Source organism: Rhinatrema bivittatum, chromosome 4 (assembly GCF_901001135.1).
Source record: "Rhinatrema bivittatum chromosome 4, aRhiBiv1.1, whole genome shotgun sequence".
Taxonomy (NCBI): Eukaryota; Metazoa; Chordata; class Amphibia; order Gymnophiona; family Rhinatrematidae; genus Rhinatrema; species Rhinatrema bivittatum.
This window is the reverse complement of record NC_042618.1, coordinates 66835097-66857655: the sequence shown is the minus strand read 5'-3', so window position 1 is coordinate 66857655 and position 22559 is coordinate 66835097. Positions and strand designations below refer to the sequence as shown.

The window sequence follows — 22559 nt, the reverse complement described above, 5'->3', positions numbered from 1 at the left end:
AGACTCTCCTTCTTTCATTAAAATGACACTATCCTAAGAGGATTTGATAATGGAAAACAATATCTACTAGTATTCCTTGACCTCTCTGCAGCATTTGATACAGTAAATCATCAAATACTTCTTGAACGATTATTTGAAATTGGTTTAGCAGGCACTACTCTACAATGGTTCTCGTCTTATCTCTCCAACAGAAGCTACCAAGTTTCATTCAATAATAACATCTCTAAGAAAATTAACTTCAATACTGGAGTTCGACAAGGTTCAGCATTATCTGCCACTCTGTTCAACGTATACCTTTTACCCATTTGCCAGCTACTAAATGATCTTCAAATCACCCACTACCTCTACGCAGATGACATACAACTCTTAATTCCCATAAAAAAAACTCCTTTGATGAAACATATAAAGACACTTATATGTTACTTGAATCAAACAACTCCTTACGAAATTAAAAATCATAATCAACATTGTCAAAACCGAAATAATTATCATGGACAAAAAAACCAATAGAACACCACCATCTCAATTCACAGTTAATAATCAAACTAACCCAATATCCCCTGTCACTTACGCCAGAAACCTTGGTGTAATCATTGTAAAAACCTATCATACAATAACCACATAACTAGCAAAATCAAAGAAGGATATCACAAACTCCTAAGGCGTATAAACCTTTTCTAAATTCGTTAGATTTCAGAACTGTTTTGCAACTAATAATTTTCTCAACCATAGACTATTGTAACTCCCTTCTGATTGGCCTCCCGTAGAACAGCATCAAACCTCTGCAGATTCTTCAGAACTCAGCAGCCAGAATTTTAACTGGAACAAAAAAGAATGAATGATCATATCACCTCAATACTAACTTCATTACACTGGCTTCCTATTAAATCCCAAACTGAATATAAAATTCGGACTCGGGACTCGTCCCATTTCATCTCTATTTTGGAGTCTCTGTCCCCCCCTACGGATCAATTTTTCTTTGCTACACTGGACATAGTATCCCTTTACTCCAACATCCCGCAGTTTGAAGCCTTAGAAGTTATTAAAGAAGCTTTGGACTCCCGTCCTGCCCCGTGCCGTCTCTCTACGTCTTTTATATTAAAACTAACTGAAATTGCACTACAAAAAACTTTTTTTGTTTTGATGGTAAATTCTACCAACAAATCAAAGGCACAGCGATGGGGGCCACTATGGCCCCTAGTCTTGTGTGCCTTTATGTGGCTAAATTCGAAGAGCTTTGGATTTATCCATCTCAATGGTCAAATCATATAGCATTATGGGTACGTTTTATAGATGATATCTTTATTATCTGGCGGGGCACCGATGTTCAATTTCTGATGTTTCTAGACTGGCTTAACTCCCTCAACCAACATCTTCAGTTTAATTTTTCCATAGATCCATCATCTATAGCTTTCTTGGATATTTTAATTTTTGTCCAAGATGATAAGTTTCACACCACAATATTTCGAAAAGAAACAGATAGGAATACTTTATTAGCTTTTGACAGCTGTCACCCTAGAAACCTTCGCAATAATATTCCAACAAGTCAATTTCTAAGATTACGGCGTCTTTGCTCGACCCGTGAAGAATTTTTAAAACAGGCACAAACAATGACATCTCGTTTTCTGACTAGAGGTTACCCTAAAAAAGTGATTCGCAACGCTTTTAAACGAGCGCTTCATGTAAATCGTGATTTACTTTTTTTACCCCAGTCTTCTTCATCGGAGCCTACTAATAATTGTATTCTTCCTTTCTCTCCTCTGAGCCGGGATGTGATTAAAATCATTCGTTCACATTGGTATTCTTTATCTTTACACCAGACGTTTCAGGGTTCCCTTCGGTTTACTTTCCGTAGAGGGCGAAATTTAAGAGATAGATTGGTACATGCATATCGAGGTCGTGTTGATGAGACCCCCTCTGGAGGATTTTTACATTGTCCTTGTGGTCACTGTACAGTATGTCACCATATGGAGTCCTTTTCATTCATTCAACACCCTATTACTCAAAAAATTTTTCACTTGAAAGCCAATTCTGACTGTACATCACAAAGAGTAGTTTACGTCATAAAATGTCCTTGTCCTCTTTTTTATGTTGGAAAAACCTCCCGAAAAATCAAAACCCGGATCATTGAGCACTGCTCGAATATTCAAACTTCCCGTGACCAAGAACCTTTGGTCTCACATTGGATAAATTTTTCTCACAATATTGCTGACCTATGGTTTGCTGTGATTGAGGTAGTCTCGAAGCCAATCTGGGGGGGGGGGGTAACTATGCAGAATATTTGGGTAGACAAGAACAAAAATGGATTTTCACTTTAGACACTGTGTCTCCAAAAGGTTTAAATCGGGAGATTGAATGGCATCTGTTTTCTTAAATATGTTTCTAACTTTACATTTCATATTTTTGTTGGTTGCCCGTCTATGTACCCCGTTAGGGCGCTTTGATTCTTGGGAACCGGTGATTGGTTCCTGTGAAAATGGTGATCAACTCACCTGTATTTTGGCGCCCAAACTCTGCCTTTAAATGCCTGGTTGGATTGAGGGTAAATGCACTCCCTGCCATGTTTAGAACGTCTTGCACCAAGGTATGTTACTATTGATTTTATTTAAGTTTTATGTGTCGGTTTAAGTCCATTGTTTATGTCCTGATCTTTAATTATTTTAACTTACAGATTTATTAAAACTTGTTGGTCCCCCCGATGCAGCCACCGGTGAAACACGGGACCGTGTCGGGGTACCTTTGAAAACAGTCTTTTGTGGAAATATTATGCAGTGGAGTTGCCGCAATAAAAAATACAAATTATTTTTGCACAAAAATGTCTGGAAATCTGTTTTCTGTTCTGCACTTCTCTGATTTGGGTAACTGAAATCTCCCATTATTATTGCACTGCCAAATTGGTTAGCTTCCCTGATCTCTCTTAGCATTTCATCATCTGTCTGACCATTTTGTCCAGGTGGACAGTAGTATACTCCTATCACTATACTCTTACCCAACACACATGGGATTTCTACCCATATAGATTCTACTGAGCATTTAGTCTCTTGTATGATCTTTATCCTGTTGGACTCTATACCCTCTCAGACAAAGTGCTACACCCCCTCCAAGTTGATCCTTCCTATCATTGCGATATAATTTGTACCCTGATATAGCACTGTCCCATTGGTTATACTCCTTCCACCAGGTCTCTGTGATGACAATTATGTCACTCATCATTTACTGCAATACACTAACTTTCCATCTTACTTCTTAGACTTCTGGCATTGGCAAACAGACATTTCAAAGTGTGGTTTTTGTTTGTATTAACAACCTGCTTTTCAGTTGTTTGGGATAATTTGGAAATCATTAGCTTCGGTGATTTTTTACATATAGGCATATGTTCTAGGTTTGCTTTTAATGAAACCTCTCTGTTGGGATGCCCTAAATCTCCTGCTTCATTAGTATCCTTCAAGGATACATTTCTCCGAACCATGCACTGCTGAGTGACTGTCGGCTTTCCCCCTTGTTCTAGTTTAAATGCTGATCTATCTTCCTTTTTGAAAGTTAGTGCCATCAGCTTGGTTCCACTCTGGTTAAGGTGGAGCCCATCCTTTCGGAAAAGTCTCCCCTTTCCCCAAAGGTTCCCCCAGTTCCTTACAAAGCTGAATCCCTCTTCCCTGCAGCATTGTCTCATCCACGCATTGAAACACTGGAGCTCTGCCTGCCTCTGAGGACCTGCACATGGAACAGGAAGCATTTCAGAGAATGCCACCCTGGAGATTCTGAATTTCAGCTTCCTACCTAAAATCCGAAATTTGGCTTCCAGTACCTCTCTCCCACACTTTCCTATGTCGTTGGTGCCCACATGTACCAAGACAGCTGGCTCCTCCCCAGTACTGTCTATAATTCTATCAAGGTGACGCGTGAGGTCTGCCACCTTCGCACCAGGTAGGCAAGTTACCAGGCGGTCCTCACGTCCACCAGCCACCCTATCTACATTTCTAATAATCGAATTACCAACTATGATGGCCGACCTAACCCTTCCCTCCTGGGCAGTAGTCCTAGGAGACTTGTCCTTCGTGCGAGAGGACAATATATCACCTGGAGAGCAGGTCCTTGCTACAGGATCACTTCCTGCTACACCAGGGTGATGTTCTCCTACTGGGAGACCTTTCTGATCCAAGGCAGCACCAGGGCTGCCAGACTGGATTTGGGACTTGGCTACTATGTCCCTGAAGGTCTCATCAATGTACCTCTCTGTCTCCCGCAGCTCCTCCAAGTCTGCTACTCTAGCCTCCAGAGATCGGACGCGTTCCCTGAGAGCCAGGAGCTCATTGCACCGAGTGCACACATACAATCTCTCACCGGCAGTGTATTCATTTCATTGCTGTTCCATTCTCTTAGAAACTCCACTGAATGCCTCTCAATCATTCAGGACCACTGGTCACATGCAGTCAAGGCATACCTTTCCTCCTAAAGCTCAGCATACTACCAGTACCTTCATGATGTGTAAAATGTATCTTATTTCAGGAGTAATATCTGCATCCAGGATTTAGAACCCAGCAGTGCACACAGCCCTCTCACTAAGATGAGCTATCCTAAAATTATACTTCAATGCAAAAATTTTTGCCTCCCAACTACTTTACAAAAAACAAACAAAAAACAACAACAACAACAACAAAAATATGCTTCTTTCCCAGCTCCTTTCTCCTGGCATCCCTCCCCTCTCCAAACACACTTCCATGAGTAATCACATCCACTTATAGACTGCTCACCTGATGATATTTAAATTTCCCAAGGCAGCTCCTTAACAGTTACAGTCTAAAAGCTTTTCAGCCATTTGAGATCCAAACGAAGTAAGTAAATGTGAGATATACTCTCCACTTTAGATAAAAACTTGTAAGATGATTGAATTATGAATATATGTGAAAGATGCACAAATGTACAGTAGCCAGAGTTAAAGCTAAGATAATTGGCACTACTGCTCAGAAATTTAAAACTTCTGCTAATTCAACCTCTTTTTGGGGCCAATGTAGTAAGACCCGTGCTAATTTTTCTGCATGGCTTTTTTGGGTACACGAGGGCAAAAACCAGAGGAAGTACGGGATGTAATAATGGCTGTATATGTTAGATACGTGCATAAAATCCATGCACACCAAACATACATGCCATAATGTGCACAGTAACACACGCTCATGGCCTTCTGTAGTATACCGTGCAGACATCCATGTGGACACCCATCAGTGTGTGTACACCTGCGATTCATTCTTGGGGTGAAAACCTCAAAAAAAAAAAATATGAATTAGTGGTCCAGAGGCTGATGTGAAGGTGGGTAGAGCAATATCTAACCCCTTCATGATCGGCCTCCAACCAGTGGCGAGAGCACAAAATGCAGATCAGCGATTCTGTCTCAGTGAGCAGCTACCTTCTCTCTACCTGTTCCATCCACTGCTTGGCTGACCTGCAAAAGCATCAAAAAACTGGTCTCCACACCAGCGCTTTCACTTACCTCCTGCCCTGACCCAGATGCTAAAACCTGCATTAAAAAATCCACACCAACCTGATCTCCCTGCTAGCATGGCTCCCTGCATTGACCATAAATAGATAATCACCTCCTCTGCATGCCATTAGCATGCACTCACACAGAAAAAAACATGGGTCCGTAAGCATGCTTTATGCACTTTTTTCTCATGCACGAATTTCTTATTACGTACCCATATAGGGCTTTGCAGAGGAAAATGCACACGCATGTAGAGACGTGCACAAACCCGCAGCAGCTTCAATGCTCCTTATTACATCAGCCTCTTTGTGTTTCTTCCCCAGCTCAAAGTTTCAGTTTACTAGTTCAATTAATGTGGTTGCCATGATAATCTACTTAGATTAGGGCTTCCCAAACCTGTCCTGGTGAAGCCTGAGCCAGTGAGGCTTTCAGGTATCCACAATAAATATGCATGAGAAATATATACATATATCAGGTCTCCGGTGTATGCAAATTTTCTCTCATGCATATTCATAGCAGATATCCTGGAAATCTGACTGGCTGTAGGGTCATCGGGCAAGTTTGGGAAGTCTTGACTTTGATACATAGGCTGACTTGGATCAAAACTGATCCATAGCATCACGCACCACACCAGTAGATAATTCATTTGAGCTCTGGACCTTAGCCACTAGCTGGTGAATTTTGAAGCAGTCCCCAACTGATGCCATATTGAGAGGAAGAGGAGACAAATACCCTGCCATCGTTTTATTTGCTCCTAGTTTCAACTCGACTGCTCTGCAGGTATGCATGGAGAAAAACACCACATGATGTGTCATTATGATTCGGTGTCATTTACAATGCACATACTTCTTTACGATCAGTGCATTTTTATTACATTTTGCAGATAGCACACACAAACAACAAATGCCAAAACAATGTTTTTGGGGTTTTTTTTTAAATTTTCTATGAGAAATGACACAAAATAACATCACTGATGTTTTCATATTCTTCTAAAGTCACAGTGCATCCCTAGCTTCTTCTTCTGTGGGATGATTGTGATTTGTTTCCCTTTTATTATTCTGCTTCACTGAATAATTTAGGTTTTTGAACAAGGAGAAGGCGGCCACACAGTTTCCAAAACTTCATGCTGAGGCTAGTCCTTTTGTTTTTTTGCAGCAATGATGAGAGATTGCAGATTCAGATACATGCTTCTTTTTTACAAAGCTTCTAAAAACTGGTTTATTTTTAAACCAGTGTCTAAACAGCAATACTGTTTCTGAAAAGATCACCTTGTCTGTTGCCCCGCTGATCTGCTCGATCTCATTTTATTCGTGGGACTTTTTTTTTTTGTTGTTAACAGAAAATATACTGTACACGTGTATAAATAAAGAATTAGGACTACTGCCCTCATAAAATCGTTTTTGGACTAAAATGTCCAATCAAATTACTAATGAAATCAGTAAAATACCATTCAATGTACTTACATCCATTATCAGCAGGAATTGCAAAATAGGGGATCTTTGCAAATCTTCAAAACATTTATTTCTTCCCTGGCCCCCTCCCCCCCCAGCAATGAAATGCATATTAGAAAGAAAAATTAATGCAAATTGCCTTAGTTCCCAATTTGTGGAAGGCTCTCTTGCTACTGTTGTATAAAAGTTTGGCAAACCCTCCAATATTTGTCAAAAATGGACAGGTTAAATTCCTTATAAATTAGTCTTATTTTTGAAAGTCATAATGGTTTACAATTTTACATTTTGCCTTTTAATCCACACCATTTCTCTCTTTCCACCAGATGGTAAAATACCCTCCCACTTACCGGTTAGCACAACTTTCCCAGACACAAAGATGAGGAGCACGATCCTTGGCTTCACCATTCTGTAAATAAGACCTGGAAACAGCTCTGGCTCATAACTGTCACAAGAAACAAAAAGGGACACATTTACTAGCAGCAGCAATGCTTCAAAACACTTTACATTTGTAAAACTACTGGGTTGATCGTTCTTAACAAAACCTAAATCATTTAATCCATAAACACTGTATATAATTTTTTCATACAGATCCATTGTCTTCAGTGTAAAGATTTCCTAAGAGGCAAAGTCCCTCACACTAGAAGTGCATTTAGGGAACATCTGAATTGCTACAATAGGAATAGTAATGAATACTAATATTTATTTATTTTTTATTTATTTATTTAAGGTTTTTATATACCGGCATTCATGAAATGATCACATCATGCTGGTTTACAAATAAACAGGGGTGCAATAAATACATCAAAAACAGAAATAACGTATCGAAGAAAGCAGTTACAATTAACAAGGACCATTGAACTGGGATCAGAGGAAATAAAGATAGTTTAGCAGAGACTAAATTATATACAAGGAGAAGAGGTACAGCTGCTGTGTTGGATATGTTCTCAAGACCTGGTTATTCAACCAAGCTTTCTCCTAACTTCAGCTTCTATTCAAATTCCATCCTATGATCCCTTTCATTGGAAACCCCCAGAGAACAATATTAAAAACCTAGCCTTATGCCCAACACCCGTTCTCAACTCCAGCCTACATTAGGCCCCATAACTCTTACTTTATGTTGTTAACGCCAGTTACTTTATGTTGTTAACCCCAGTTACTTTTATCAAAGTTCATTCTACCTGTTTATTGTAAGACATCCTCTTGTCATGGTTACTGTTTAGAATGTAAACCGACTTGATTAGTAATCCTGTTACTGGAAAAGCAGCATATAAAAGTGCTAAATAAATAAATAAATGTTGATGGCGAGGTGCATTAATTTAATTTATTAATTTAATTTATTTTAATTTATTAATTTATTTAATTTATTAATAGAAACATCCACAAAGATTCCCTGTGCTTATCCCATGCTTTCTTGAATTCAGATATTGTCCTTGTCTCCACAGGGAAGCTGTTCCATGCATCCATCACCATCTCTGTAATGAAATGGTTCTTTAGATTAATCCCAGGTGTACCCCCTACACCCTCAATTGCCAGTTACAACTGCTAAGTGAAAAACTAGTTCACCTTTACAAAAGGTGTTCTCTATAAACAATCTAAGCGCTGATTGTAAAAGTAACAAGTATACAATAGCAAAGCAATCACCTTTTTAAACTGAATTTTCTTAACAAGGTTCCAGTAGGGTAGCTGGGTTAGTCTGTAGTGGCAAAAAATGACACATAATGGTGGCACCTTATAGACTAGCAGATTTATTGAGGTATAAGCTTTCAAAGACAAAAAGATGTCTGATGATGTAGACTTGTCCTCCAAAGATCATGCCTGAATAAACTTTAGTATAAGGTACCACAAACCTCCATGTCATTTTTTAGTCACAGGGTTGAGCATTCTCCATAGTAGTTCAGGAAACAGCATCATTAGGTTTTTTATATAAAGTGTCAGCTCTGAATCAAGCATACTGCGGAAAGTCCCGGAGACATTTTTACTTTCAAAAGCTAAAAAATATGGTGTAATTACACAGACATTATGCTTTCCTTTTACCTGAATTAAATAGTCATTTTGATTATTACCAAACTGAAATGGGATAAGAGTAAAACACGAGTGCACTCAGGGAAGTCCCTACACAAAACAGCGCCCCCTACCCACCACTACCTTCCATTTTGGGTTTGTGTGCTTGCAGTCTGACTCAAAAGGGTGGTATGGTATCCTCTCCCACCCAGATGGGCAACCCAGGCAATCACACTTCTTGTGCACCCCTTCTGACAGTCCAGAGTGCATCAGCAGGTATCTGATTTCAGCAAAGATTCTCCAGCTATCTACGAGCTGCATGGAGTTATTATAATGGGTGAGTTAACAGTACTTGGCCAGTGGTGCCATCAAACCTTCGTTGGTTGCTTCAGTCACTTCCTTGCTCCATTTTTTCTTTCCTGGGTCCCTATGGCTGGTAGCTACTGGATTTTTCTCTTCATTTCTCCTGCTTCTTCCCTTCTGATGTTACGTTCAACAGTCCGTGGGTTAACCCCGCAAACCACCGCTCTCACCTCCATTCCCATGCCGGTCGTACCATTCCCCGATGCAGTGAAACACCACCAACTTATCTCCCGGCAGGATGCCACTCTCTGATGCAGTGGGATGCCATTGACTTCAACGTGCAGTGCCTCTCCCTAGGCCCAGGCATATTACTCCCCTGCTTTTAAAGGGACCATGGCTGGAAAGCCCCTGCAGCCCCTAAAGACATCAGCAGAGCTGCCCTACAAAAGGGTAGCTCCCCAAAAGCAACTCGCCTCAGCAACAGGTCCAGCTACCATGAGTAGTGAGTGTTCCCCCTCAGCCTGTCCCATTCCTCACCTGCCTGTAATAACCTTATCCATTCCTCCTCCGGACACCATGTTTGACCTTCACTCGGACTCCAGATATGCCCGTTTGCCTCCTGCCCTTGATCTCCACCTGGACACTGGAAATGCCTGACCACCGCCTGCCTTTGACATTTGCCTGGACCCTTGAAATGGGTGCGTGCTGCCAGCATACAACCTTGCCTTGGACCACTTCTTCAGTCATCTGCAGAGACCCTCACCTAAGTCCTGCTGGCCCTGGTACCCAAAGGTTCAACCTGAGGGAAATGCGAGCTGGTAAAGATTAAGCTCCTGACCAGGAGCTGTGCCTGGGTCCACCTGCTGATGGTGAGAACCTGCAGGGAGACCCAATCTTGCCTCAGCCCAAGAGTCCACGAACACATCTGGCACTTCTCTCTGCTTCAATTTACTCAGTTATATAAAGATTTTTATATACCGACATTCGTTAAGAAAACATCACATCTGTTTCCATACAACGTAAACTCAGCCAACGAGGCTTTACAGTGTAACTGATAATAGGATAAGGGGAGGGGTAAACAGAGGTTTTGGGGGAACAGTCAATAAATGCGAAACAATATTAGAAACATATATACAAATTGTGTACAATCAAAGTACGAGGCAGAGAGTTGGGGGGGGGGGGAGGAGGGGTGACTAGGCTAGGGCTGAACTTCAACCTTTGTGATGTGAAACTTGTCAAATTCTCTGAGTTCCTGCTGCTTTTGATGCCTCCTCCTTTTTTACTAATAGTTTTGTTTGTCCCTTTTTCACAGCATTTGCTTCAAATTCACTTGATTTTCTCACATTCAACTGCTAGTTACAATGTTGAGGTCATTTTGAACACAGTGGTGACTTAAAAGCTCTCTGCCTTTTAAATTTGATCCCTGGATTTTGGTGCTGGAATAAAAGAACCAAAAAAGGTATTTTTGATATGGGAACACGGTGGACTCAAGAGGAACTATAAATCAGTCTTTTTCCTGGTTTTTGGAAATGCTGATGGAGTTCTTATAATCAGTGTTTGTTGTACATTTGCATCATCTCCTTATCTACATGAAGCAAAATGTCACAAGAGGGGAAAAAAAAGGTCATATAAAAAAAGGCTGATCTAGAGATAGGACGCACTTATGCCATCTGTGCAGAAACATGTGCAGCTCCAGATTTTGATGCATCTGTGAGCTCTTTCCCCCCCCCAAATCAGACTCATGGTTTGTAATCAAAATAAATAAATGTTCCTCAGGGAGTACATTTGCTGAGAATCCAAATTTCACAGAGTCAGATAAGCTAGTACCAGTTATAGGGCTTGATTTGTGCTTGGTCTTTTTGGCCTCAGGAAGGTGACTTGAAATATTCATGTAACCCTATCTCGGGAGGCAGTGTGAATTCTGATGGGACCATAAACTTATTTATAGTTCTTCAGGGCAGGGACACCTGACCAGCTCTTCTCACAGACTCCTTCCCCAGCATTTGGATCTTTTTTATGGGAGGAAAGAATTCACTTTCAGGGGTGACTTTCTCTTTTTGTGTTGGCCCTGGGAGAGGAGTCTCACTTCCTCAATCTTAGTGCCCTGGGAGAGGGATACATGTACTCACTGGGTGCTCAAACAACCACTCTGGAGCCACTCTGTTAGTATGGAACATGGAATAGACTTAGTTTTTGGGTACTTGCCAGGTTCTTATGGCCTGGATTGGCCACTGTTGGAAACAGGATGCTGGGCTTGATGGACCCTTGGTCTGACCCAGTATGGCATTTTCTTATGTTCTTATCTAAAATTAAATGTCTTTCCTGTTCAAACACCAGTGCTAAATGGCACAATAAATTAAAGCAAACAAAATTAGATCGGTGTCAGGAAATCTTTAAAGGTGAAAACTAGGGTCCAATTAAAGTGTTTCCTGACACCGATCTAATTTTGTTTTGGTTGCATTGCTGGTACGTTGGATCAGCTTCCAGTTTGTTTTCTAGGACAATAAGTTAAAGTGCAGAACCACAAAAAACTCTCTTGTTTTCTTCTCTTTCAGTCTCTTTCCCTTTATCTGTGCAGGACTTGCACACCAGGGTCAGGGAACATCCACCCTCCAGTGCTTGGTTAAGTAGAGTTCCTAGGTGGGCAGAATCTCCTTAAGCTAGTCGAAAACACCTTGCAATCTAGCAAAAATAGTAAATAGACTATGGCAGAGAGAGTAAATCTTCTTTCTACCCTCCCCCCAGGGTGAAAACACTGAATGGGTGTCCTCCGTGATCGATAATTTCCCTTCCTCATGTTTAGCAGATCTTTTGGATCACTTTCTTACTCAGTCTCTTATATCTCTTCTTTCTGGCTCCCTGACGGGAGGGATCCCCTTGAAGCAAGCATCTCTCCTTGCTTCAAACAGGAAGGAAGGGGCAGCAAAAACTTCCTCCTGGATCTTGAACTCAAAATCCTTTTCCCCTTCAATGGAAGCTAACACCTGAGATCCTCCTTGCAGGAGGTCACTAACACCTCCATCCTCCGTGAGGGTATGGAGGGCAGGTCTTCCCTAACCTGTACGTCCCCAGACACAGGGTTCCCCATCCTCTAGACCCAGGTGATGTACAGGGTCTCACAAGGCTCCTACCACTTAAAAAATATTAAACCCAAAAATATACCCAGAGGGAAAATCCTAATCAGCGAGGGAGTGGACTCCCAACCCTGGTCAGCATTCTCAGGCAGGGTTTGCCTGACTCCTCTGACTGGCCCTGAAAACACAACTCAGGAAAGAAAACTCCCCACTCCCTCTCAGCAAACCTGAGCTCTCTGTAGGTAGCTGCTATATATAGACTCTCGGGGGGGGGGGGGGGGGGCGGCCATTCCAGGAGGGGCTGCATTTGAATGAATCCTCCTCCCATTCACTAACCTGCACTCTTACTAACTGAACTAAGAGTTCACCCAGGCTTACTGGTGACAGACACAGGGGTCGGTTACATTCAGCTTATCATACAGCAACTGCTGAAGAAAGGGTAAGTTATTCAGGAGGTATTTAGGGGTGAGTCACCAAAATGATATTTGGCATGGCTAAAAAAAAAAAAAAAAAAAAAAAAGGAGGTGAAGTAACTATAGACACTCCATTATCATCCTCTGCTCATGAAGTGGCCCACAAGTGCTTATTCACCCACAGCCTTTTTTTTTTTTTTTTTTTATGTCCCCAACCCAAAGATTTACTTCTGCCCAGAGCTGGACTTTCTCTAGAAGGTACCTTGCTGCAACTACACAGCTCCCATTATAGTTTGAAGGAGTAATTTTGTCAGTTACCTTCTCTCATGAAATGGTGTTGGAGGAGAGAACAAAAGGCCTGATTTTAAAAAGCATTTACTGGAGTAAAACTGGGTTGTATTCTAGTAAATGCACTTTACTCAAGTGGGTGGGCTTTTGAAAATTGATAACAATATATGCCATTTAATTGTCCCATAGGATTTGCTCGCAAAGTGCCCTTTACATGCGAAAATGGCTTTTGAAAACTGGTACAATAGTAGTTACATTTACACGTGTAAATCCTTTTGAGAATTCACTTGATAAGGAATAGACAAGCTTACTTGAAACATGCTCTGCCCATTTTATTGTACCGCTTGCCCCCTAGCTGCACTTTATGGCAAAGGCCACTTTAAAAGACACAGCACCACTCTGCCAGATCCTACAATCTACTCCACCACACCAGATGCCCCTTCCCTTCTATAAGCATACACTAATCATTCAAACTCACGCACAATTATACTTACAATAGATAACACCACACTGTATGTTTGTACCAAAATTACATTTTTACTGAAAATATTGAGTTAAACATTAAACTGTTTTTCTCTCTCTTTGTTTTGCCCCTGGGTCTAGTTCCCAGATGCGAGTTGGCATGTCACTCTGTATCTCTTGCCCATTCTTCCTCTCATCCTTGGTTCAACCACCTCTCTTGCCTGATCTTCCGCTGAAGACTCAGAATGTCATGATTTAGCTAAAAGGGGAACACAAAAGCCAATTCAGAAATAAAAATATTGATCTACGGAGCTTGCATTACATGATCTAGCAGATAAGAACCATTTGGCCAGCGCACTTATTATTGGCTGCACCACCAGCTTGACTACCTGAAGAGATCACACCCCTTAATCCTTTTTGCCTTTTAGATGGAGTGTGTATCTAAGCCAGACTTCTGCCCATGCTTGCCAACCTGCCATCTTCCCCTCCTCCCAGTCATAGCCAAGAGTTTAAAAATAAGAAATGCCATGCTGGGTCAAGACTTGTGGTTCAATGAACCCAGCATCCTGGCCCAATAATGGCCAGTCTGGGTCACTCGGAAATGCCCAGCAGATCCCACATCCTTTCCATATTGCTCACTCCCAGAATAAAAGTGGTAAAGAAACCCAAGACTATCCAAAGTTCTAGCAGTGCTTCATGCTGGCTGACCCTGCCATCTCTTTATTAAAACTCAGTTTTGTCATCTCTTTTTCTGGACATAAATAAAAGGCCCACGCGTGTAAAAAAAAAAAAAGCAGGAGTTACACACGTGGCCGGGCCTTGCCACGCACATAACCCCCGTTACACGCAGAAGTACTGGGCCCTGCAAATGGGGTGGGCCGGGACAGCACCATTAGCCGCTGTCCTAGGGAAGCACTTGCCGGCAGCGGGCTGGCGTGTAGCGTTTACTTCTGCTCTGGAGGAGCAGTAAGTATGAAAATAAAAAATTTGGGGCTAGCTAGGCTAGATTTAGGAGTTGGAGTGGAGGAAGGTTAGGGAGGCAGGTAGGGAAGTTCCCTCCCAAGTCCACGCCACGTAGTTTTTAAAATCTCTCCTACCCCCCCCACCCCCAGCACATGGAGGCCACCCGCCCATACATACGCATGTGGACATTAAAATCCAGCATGCGTGTAAGCGAGGGAAACGTATTTTATAACATGCGCCAACACGCACATGTTATAAAACCGGTGTGCGTCTATGTGCGTTTGCCGGGAACCGCGCACCTCTTTAAAAAAAAAAAGATCCTTGAACGTGTAAACTTCCATATTTAAACCAACACCTATACCGCTTCTCCATTTCCTTTATCATCTCTCTCGCCCTCACTCCTCCTCTTTGTAGATGTCCTAAGCATGTTGAAGTTCTGTTAGTTTTGGGCACCAAACAAAAAGTTAGACTGTAGGAATGCTAAAGCTCCACATTCAAAAAATCAGCAGGACTGGCGGATTCAGGATTTTGAGAAAGAGAGAGAGAAAGAGAAAGATTAATGCTGCATATAGAATTGGAAACAATTACACACATGAACATATGTAGAAGATGCAACAGAATCCACAAAAGAAACACAGGACAGAACTGGTTGTGGCAATTTCAGAAGCACATGTATTCTACACCACAGCATTTGTCTTCCTTTTGCATTCAACAATAAGCTCACCCAAAGCACAGAGTCCAAAACAGATCACAGGCACACACAGAGGATAGAGATGAGAACAGCAGGCATGCACTGTATGCATGTAAAAGGAGGAAGAGATCTAGCATCTTACAAAGAAGATTTATAAGATAAGTTTGAAAACAATATAGTTTTGGGACATACAGAAGGGGCAGAAAGAAAAATACCCATTCCCAATATGAGTTGCATGCAAGTGTTTGTTTTTTCTTTAAACAGTATGTTATGATTAAATAAAATGGCCTATATACGAACATGGTAATATAGCAAAGGAAGGTATATTAAACAGGCACCATCAACATATATAACCAGGTAAAAGGTGCCTGAATAAATTTAATATACTTTATTAAACAATCATCTCCACATACAACTTACACTAAGCAAACATATATGCACATCAATAGTGCAGTATTAAAATTGTTCCTACAACCTCAACTAAGGACACTAGTTTTGCCAACAAAGCTGGCTTCTTGAAGATATAATTGTGAAATTTTATAAGTACTGACTTGCTTTGGTAATATAAGTGGTCTGTGAAATAATGATTATTGAATTTTCTTTATATGTTTTAGAGTGGGCTTTAATATTGTTTTATGTCTTTTATAGGTTGCCTGCAATTCAGGTGTATGATGGTGTGGTAAAGTTTGGGTATTTAGCTCAGTCATGGTTTATATAAGAGGTTTGATTCTTTAGTTTTTTTATATTAATTTAGATTTAGGCTTTGGTGTTCACGTTAAAACTTTGTTATTTGCAGATATGCCATTATTCAGCTTCCTTGGAAATCAATAAAGGTCCAACACCATGATCATACATGCAGCTGTGTCTTTAAACACATTTGAATGTATTCAAGTTGGTTTTGGTTTTTTTTTACAGAAATGGTGCAGTAAAAACAAGTTAAACTGTGTGTGTATTTCTTGTGATTATAGATGTGTGTTATCAAGTCCCCTGAAGAAGTCGGCTTTGTCAGCAAAACTAGGGTCCTTAGTTGGGAATGTGGGAACAATTTTAATACTGCAATATTGTACTGCATAAATGTTTGTTTAGTTTAAGTTGCATGTGGAGATGTTTTGTTAATAAAGGATATTGTTAAAATTTATTCAGGCACCTTTTATCTGGATATATATATCATTTAAAATCCATTAATTTTAATACGTTTTAAAAAATGTTTAAAAAAAAAAAGTACCAAAAAAAACAAAACAAACCACACCAATTTTTTTTAAACATTAAAACTAATGGATTTTAAATAATGCCATATTGAAGATTCTTCTATGGATTATGGACTACAGCTATTTATATAGCAAATGTTGCTTACCTGATGTAACAGGTGTTCTCACAGGACAGCAGGATGTTAGTCCTCACAAATGGGTGACATCGAGGATGGAGCCCACCACGGAAAACTTCTGTCAAAGTTTAAACAGAACTTTGACTGGCCCCTACTGGGCATGCCCAGCAAGGCACTGACCCTGCAGCCAGCAGGGGTCTCCCTTCAGTCTGATTTTCAAAGCTACAGGCAGTGCCTAGAAAGTAAGAATAAAACGAACCCAACACCGCGGGGAGGCGGGCGGGTTTCGTGAGGACTAACATCCTGCTGTCCTGTGAGAACACCTGTTACATCAGGTAAGCAACATTTGCTTTCTCACAGGACAAGCAGGATGGTTGTCCTCACAAATGGGTGAGTACCGAGCTGAGGATGTCCCGACTTGCACCAAATGTACCCAACGGTGTGCAGCAGGCACAATAAGTGAGGAGAAATTTGGGAAAGGGCATCCGCACCCAACCGGGTAGGTGGAAGGGTGTTGGTACATCAGGTTGGAAAAAGGTTACGCAAGACAGACTGGCCGAAGATGGAGTCCTGTCTTCCAGCCTTGTCCAAACAATAATGGGCTGCAAAGGTATGGAGAGAACTCCAGGTTGCAGCTTTGCAGATGTCAGGAAGCGGCACCGATCGAAGGTGTGCCACTGACGTCGCCATGGCCCTCACAGAGTGTGCTTTAACACGGTCTTGAAAAGGAATGCCAGCTTCCTCATAGCAAAAAGAAATGCAGTCCGCCAACCAGGAAGAAAGAGCCTGCTTACCCACAGGTTGTCCCAACTTATTAGGATGGAAAGAGACGAATAATTGAGTGCTCTTCCTATGGGAAACTGTACGGTCTAGGTAAAAAGCTAGAGCTCGTTTACAGTCTAGGGTATGCAGGGTCTGCTCTCCAGAGTTGGAGTGGGGCCTGGGAAAAAAGATAGGTAGTATGATGGATTGATTGATATGAAACTCAGAAACTACCTTAGGTAAAAATTTAGGGTGAGTGCGGAGTACCGCGCGGTCCTGCAGGAGCTTAGTGTAAGGCGGATAGGTAACTAGGGCCTGTAATTCACTAACCCTGCGAGCTGAAGTAATAGCCAAAAGGAATAACACTTTCCAAGTGAGATATTTCAAGTCACAGGAGTGCAGAGGTTCGAAAGGCGGCTTCATTAGACGACCAAGAACCAGGTTAAGGTCCCAGGATGGGGCCGGAGGACGCAAGGGCGGCTTTAGATGGAGCAAGCCCTTAAGAAAGCGTGTTACTAGGGGTTGTACTGAAATAGGATTACCCCCAATACCCTTATGGAAGGCGGCTACCGCACTGACATGCATTCTGATAGAAGAGGTTTTAAGACCTGATTCAGAGAGATGCCATAAATAGTCCAAGAATTTGGAGATTGGACAGGAAAGGGGATCAAGGGACTGAGAAGTGCACCATGATGTGTACCTTTTCCATTTGTATGAGTAAGACTTTCTTGTGGAAGGCTTTCGTGAAGCTATCAGGACCCGAGAAACGGAATCTGAAAGGTTGAAAGGCTGAAGGACTAACCTTTCAACATCCATGCCGTCAGGGACAAGACTTGGAGGTTGGGATGGAGGAGGCATCCGTCGTTTTGAGTGAGCAGATGCGGGTCCTTTCCCAGAGGAATGTGCCTGCGGATGGAGAGATCCTGGAGTATTGGAAACCATACTTGGCGTGGCCAGTAAGGTGCTATCAGGATCATGGTTCCTCCGTCCTGGCGTAGCTTCACGAGAGTCTTTGACACAAGAGGGAGTGGAGGGAATGCATAGAGCAGACTGGTTGTCCACTTGAGGGAGAATGCATCCCTCGGCCGAGAGTGCTGGCTCCGAATGAGAGAGCAGTAATCGTCCACTTTGTGGTTCTGAGGGGACGCAAAGAGGTCTATGCGGGGAGAACCCCACTTGTGAAACAGAGAGGTCGCTACCAGAGGATCGAGTGACCACTCGTGTGGTTGGAAGACACGGCTCAGCTGGTCTGCCAATACATTGTCTACTCCCGGCAGGTAAGTGGCCCTGAGGTACATGGAGTGGGAGAGGGCTTCCGCCCAGATCTGCGCAGCTTCCTGACACAGAAGGAAGGAGCCTGTGCCTCCCTGCTTGTTTATGTACCACATGGCCACTTGGTTGTCCGTCTGGATTAAGATTATCTGATGAAAGAGATGATCTTTGAAAGTGCGGAGCGCATAGCGGATTGCTCGAAGTTCCAGGAAATTGATCTGGTGTTCGGCTTCCTCTTTGGACCATAACCCTTGGGTTTGAAAGTCGTCCACATGGGCTCCCCAACCGATGTGAGAAGCGTCGGTGGTTAGGATTACTTGCGGATCCGGTGGAAGAAAGGGTAAGCCCTGAAGGAGGTTGACCTGAGTCGTCCACCAGGTTAAGGATAGGCACAGCGCTTGTGTGACTGACTATGGAGGACAGAGGCTGAAAAGCTTGAATCCATTGGTGTCGTAGAGTCCATTGTGTTACTCTCATGGCTAGTCGGGTCATGGGAGTGACTTGAACCGAGGATGCCATGTGCCCTAGGAGAATGAGGAACTGGCGAGCCGTGGCAGTGTTCTGAGACTGGAGCTGGCGAGCCAGGGACATTAGGGTGTGGACCCTCTGAAGAGGAAGGTAAGCCTTTGCCTGTAAGGTGTCCAAGTCTGCCCCAATGAAGGATAAGGTTTGAGACGGGACTAAGCAAGATTTCTCGTAATTGACAAGAAACCCTAAGGAAAGGAGTGTTTGAATTGTCAATTTTAGGGAGGATTGAGCTATCTGTTGGGTGGAGGCCCTGATTAGCCAATCGTCCAGGTAGGGGTAGACGTGGACACCTTCCTTCCTTAGGAATGCTGCTACCACTACGAGACATTTGGTAAAGACTCGTGGGGCAGAAGCCAGACCGAAAGGTAGGACACGGTATTGATAATGGTCGTGGCCTACTAGAAACCGCAGATATTTGCGATGGAATTGTGTGATCGTAATGTGGGTATAAGCGCCTTGAGGTCGAGAGAGCACAGCCAATCCCCTCTTTGTAGCAGAGGGAGCAGCGCGCCTAGGGTTACCATTTTGAACTTCTCTTTTTGAAGGTATTTGTTGAGGGCTCGAAGGTCCAAAATGGGACGTAGTCCCCCTGATTTCTTTGGTATTAGGAAGTATCTGGAATAGAATCCCTTGCCTCGTTGAGAGGGAGGAACGGGTTCTATAGCATTTGATTGCAGAAGAAGGGATACTTCCTGTTGTAATTGAGCCAAATGGGTGGATAGACTCCACGCTTGAAGAGGCGGGGAGTCTGCCGGAAGAGTTATGAAGTTGAGGTGGTAACCCTGTGCGATAATTGTTAGCACCCACTGATCTGAGGTGATCTGCAACCAAGGTTGTAGAAAATGGTACAGTCGACCTCCTACAGGGATGTCCGGAAGAGGGGTTTGGCATGTGTTCCCTACAGGGGAGTCAAAGGCCAGCCGCAGGCCCAGGAGCAGGGGCTACAGTAGGCCTTTGTTTCCTAGGCTGACGCGGCTGAGGCCTAGTAGAGGATCGAGCTGGACGAGGCCTGGCCGATGGAGGGTAATAACGGCGTGGTCGAAAGAATGACTTCTTAGAGTCTTTCTTTTGCGGTTGCTTGGAGGTCAGCTCAGGTGGGACAGATGAGAGTTGTTTCAACGTCTCATGGTGATCTTTTAACTCCGCCACAATCTGCTGAATTTGCTCTCCAAACAAATTATCGCCTAAGCAGGGTAAATCAGCAAGACGATCCTGAACCTCTGGGCGAAGGTTGGATGATTTTAACCAAGCCCAACATCTGGCTGAGATGGCTGTGGCTGAAACTTTTGTGGAAGCATCGAATATGTCGTAGGCAGTCCTAATCTCGTGCTTCCCTGCCTCAAATCCCTTGTGAAGAAGGGCTTGAAGCTGCGGTTGGTATTGGTCTGGCAACGTGTCAGCATAGTCTTGCATCTGCTTAAGGATGGCTCTGTTGTACTGAGTCATGTAAAGTTGATATGAAGCTATGCGTGAAATCAACATAGCTCCATGATAGACTTTCCGTCCAACACTATCTAGGAACTTGTTGTCCCTGGTAGGTGGGGTAGAAGAGTGTGGCTTAAGACGCTTGGCCTTCTTCTGCGCGGACTCAACCACAACAGAGCGATGATCCAGTTGAGGTTTTTGGAAACCTGGTGCTGACTGGACAAGGTAGGTGGAGTCAGCTTTTTTGTTAACTGGGGACACTGATGAAGGAGATTCCCAGTTTTTCTTGAGCAGATCCAAAAACACCTGGTGTATAGGGATGGAAGCGATGATTTTTGGAGCATCCAGAAATTGAAGGAGTTCCATCATCTGGTGTCTGTCATCAGCTTCAGATTGTAGTTGAAAAGGTACAACTTCTGACATCTCTTTCACAAAATTAATGAAAGATAGATCCTCAGGAGGAGATCTTTTTCTACTCTCTGTAGGAGATGGTGGCGAAGGCAAATCTGTGTCAGAAGATGTATCATCATCATCACCCCAGGTATCGTAGGGATCAAGTGGGGCTTGTAGCCCTGATGGACCTGGCTGAGGCTCTGAAGGCATCGATGGAAACCGAGGTGGAATCGGTGCCGTAGGTGGAACCAGAAATGGCATCGATGGCTTCGGTGCTGCCGATGGAATCGGTGCCTGGCGTGGAATGGATGGAACCGAAGGATATATCGGTGGAGATATACCAGAAGGCACCGATGGAACCACCCCGGAAGAGGGAATCCGGAACGGTGTTTCTCCTGCCGATGAAAATCCAGTCGGAGACGGTGGTGTTGTCGATGGTACTGGAATCACCGATGGAAGGGCCATCATGAGCGCCTCCATGCGGCTCAGTAGCGGTGCTAGCGCTTGTATCAACGGCTCGGTGGTCGGTTCCCTCCTCGGTGGCGAAGCCGGTGCCGGTGTCGGTGTCGGGGGCGGCACTGGAACCGGTGCCGATGGAGGTTGCAATTTCTTCATCGCTTTCTCGATGGCCTCCTGGACCAGCCGGTCCAGTTCTGCCCGGAGACCAGGGGTAACCATACCCGGCTCGACGGGAGAGGGAGGCTGAGGCAGGGCCGGAGGGACCACCGTAACCGGTGGGATCACGGCCCCCGCACCCCGGGAGGGTGAGGGTTTCCTCGATGCCGGCGAACGAGACGTGGAGGGTGTCCGGTCTGTTCGCGGCTTCTTTGTCGGTGGCTCGGCTTGAGCAGAGGTCGATGGCTGTGGATCCTCGACAGGCCGAGACTTGTGCCGTCGATGGCGGTGCCTTTCCTTCCGATCCCCTCGCCCATCCGGGGAAGGGACGGGAGTCGACGGCCGAGAAGCGATCGATGGCGGACGGTCACCGGAGGGTTGACGATGATGGTACAACTTCGACGGTGCCGGTTTCCGATGACGTCGATGCTATCGATGGCGTTGGGGTGGGTGCATGGAAGAGGAGCCCCATCTTCTCCATCCTGGCTTTGCGACCCTTGGGTGTCATTAAGGCACATTTGGTGCAAGTCAGGACATCATGCTCACTACCCAAACACATTACACAAACCCTGTGGGGGTCTGTGATGGACATAGTCCGGGTACAATCCGGACAACGGCGGAACCCCGTTGCCATGGCCTGAAGCCAAAATTTAGGCTGGGGATCGGTAAGTGCCAACAGGCCTCAAGGGCCAAAATCGACGGTAGTCGATGGAAAAAGGCAAAAAACTTACCGGGTTCCGTAAGATGACTAAAAATTTGTCGAAGGGAGACCCCTGAGGGGCAAATTTTCTTAGGAAATTAACTTCCAAATTCCTGTCAGGAACGTGGTTAGAGAGCTCCTTTCACCGCGTGGCAACTGCTGCGCGGAAAAAAGAAGACTGAAGGGAGACCCCTGCTGGCTGCAGGGTCAGTGCCTTGCTGGGCATGCCCAGTAGGGGCCAGTCAAAGTTCTGTTTAAACTTTGACAGAAGTTTTCCGTGGTGGGCTCCATCCTCGATGTCACCCATTTGTGAGGACAACCATCCTGCTTGTCCTGTGAGAAAATAATGTCCACTAGTATGTAAAAAAAAAAAAAACAAACAAAAAAAACCCAAAAAACTTTTCCCTGTTTTTTTGCA

General features: G+C 43.6%; 1 protein-coding gene across 4 annotated transcripts in view; it reads right to left on the bottom strand.

Moving 5' to 3' along the window:
• TBPL2 (TATA-box binding protein like 2) overlaps positions 1-22559 on the bottom strand; it is a 68791-nt gene that overhangs the window by 6797 nt on the left and 39435 nt on the right. For 2 of the 4 annotated variants that reach the window (XM_029598262.1, XM_029598263.1), the window contains exon 6: positions 7275-7369. In XM_029598262.1, coding sequence (XP_029454122.1) covers positions 7275-7369 — 95 coding nt within the window. Of the gene's footprint in view, positions 1-7274; positions 7370-13543; positions 13728-22559 lie in introns of those variants that run through there. The other 2 variants (XR_003856260.1, XM_029598264.1) reach the window with 2 other exon arrangements.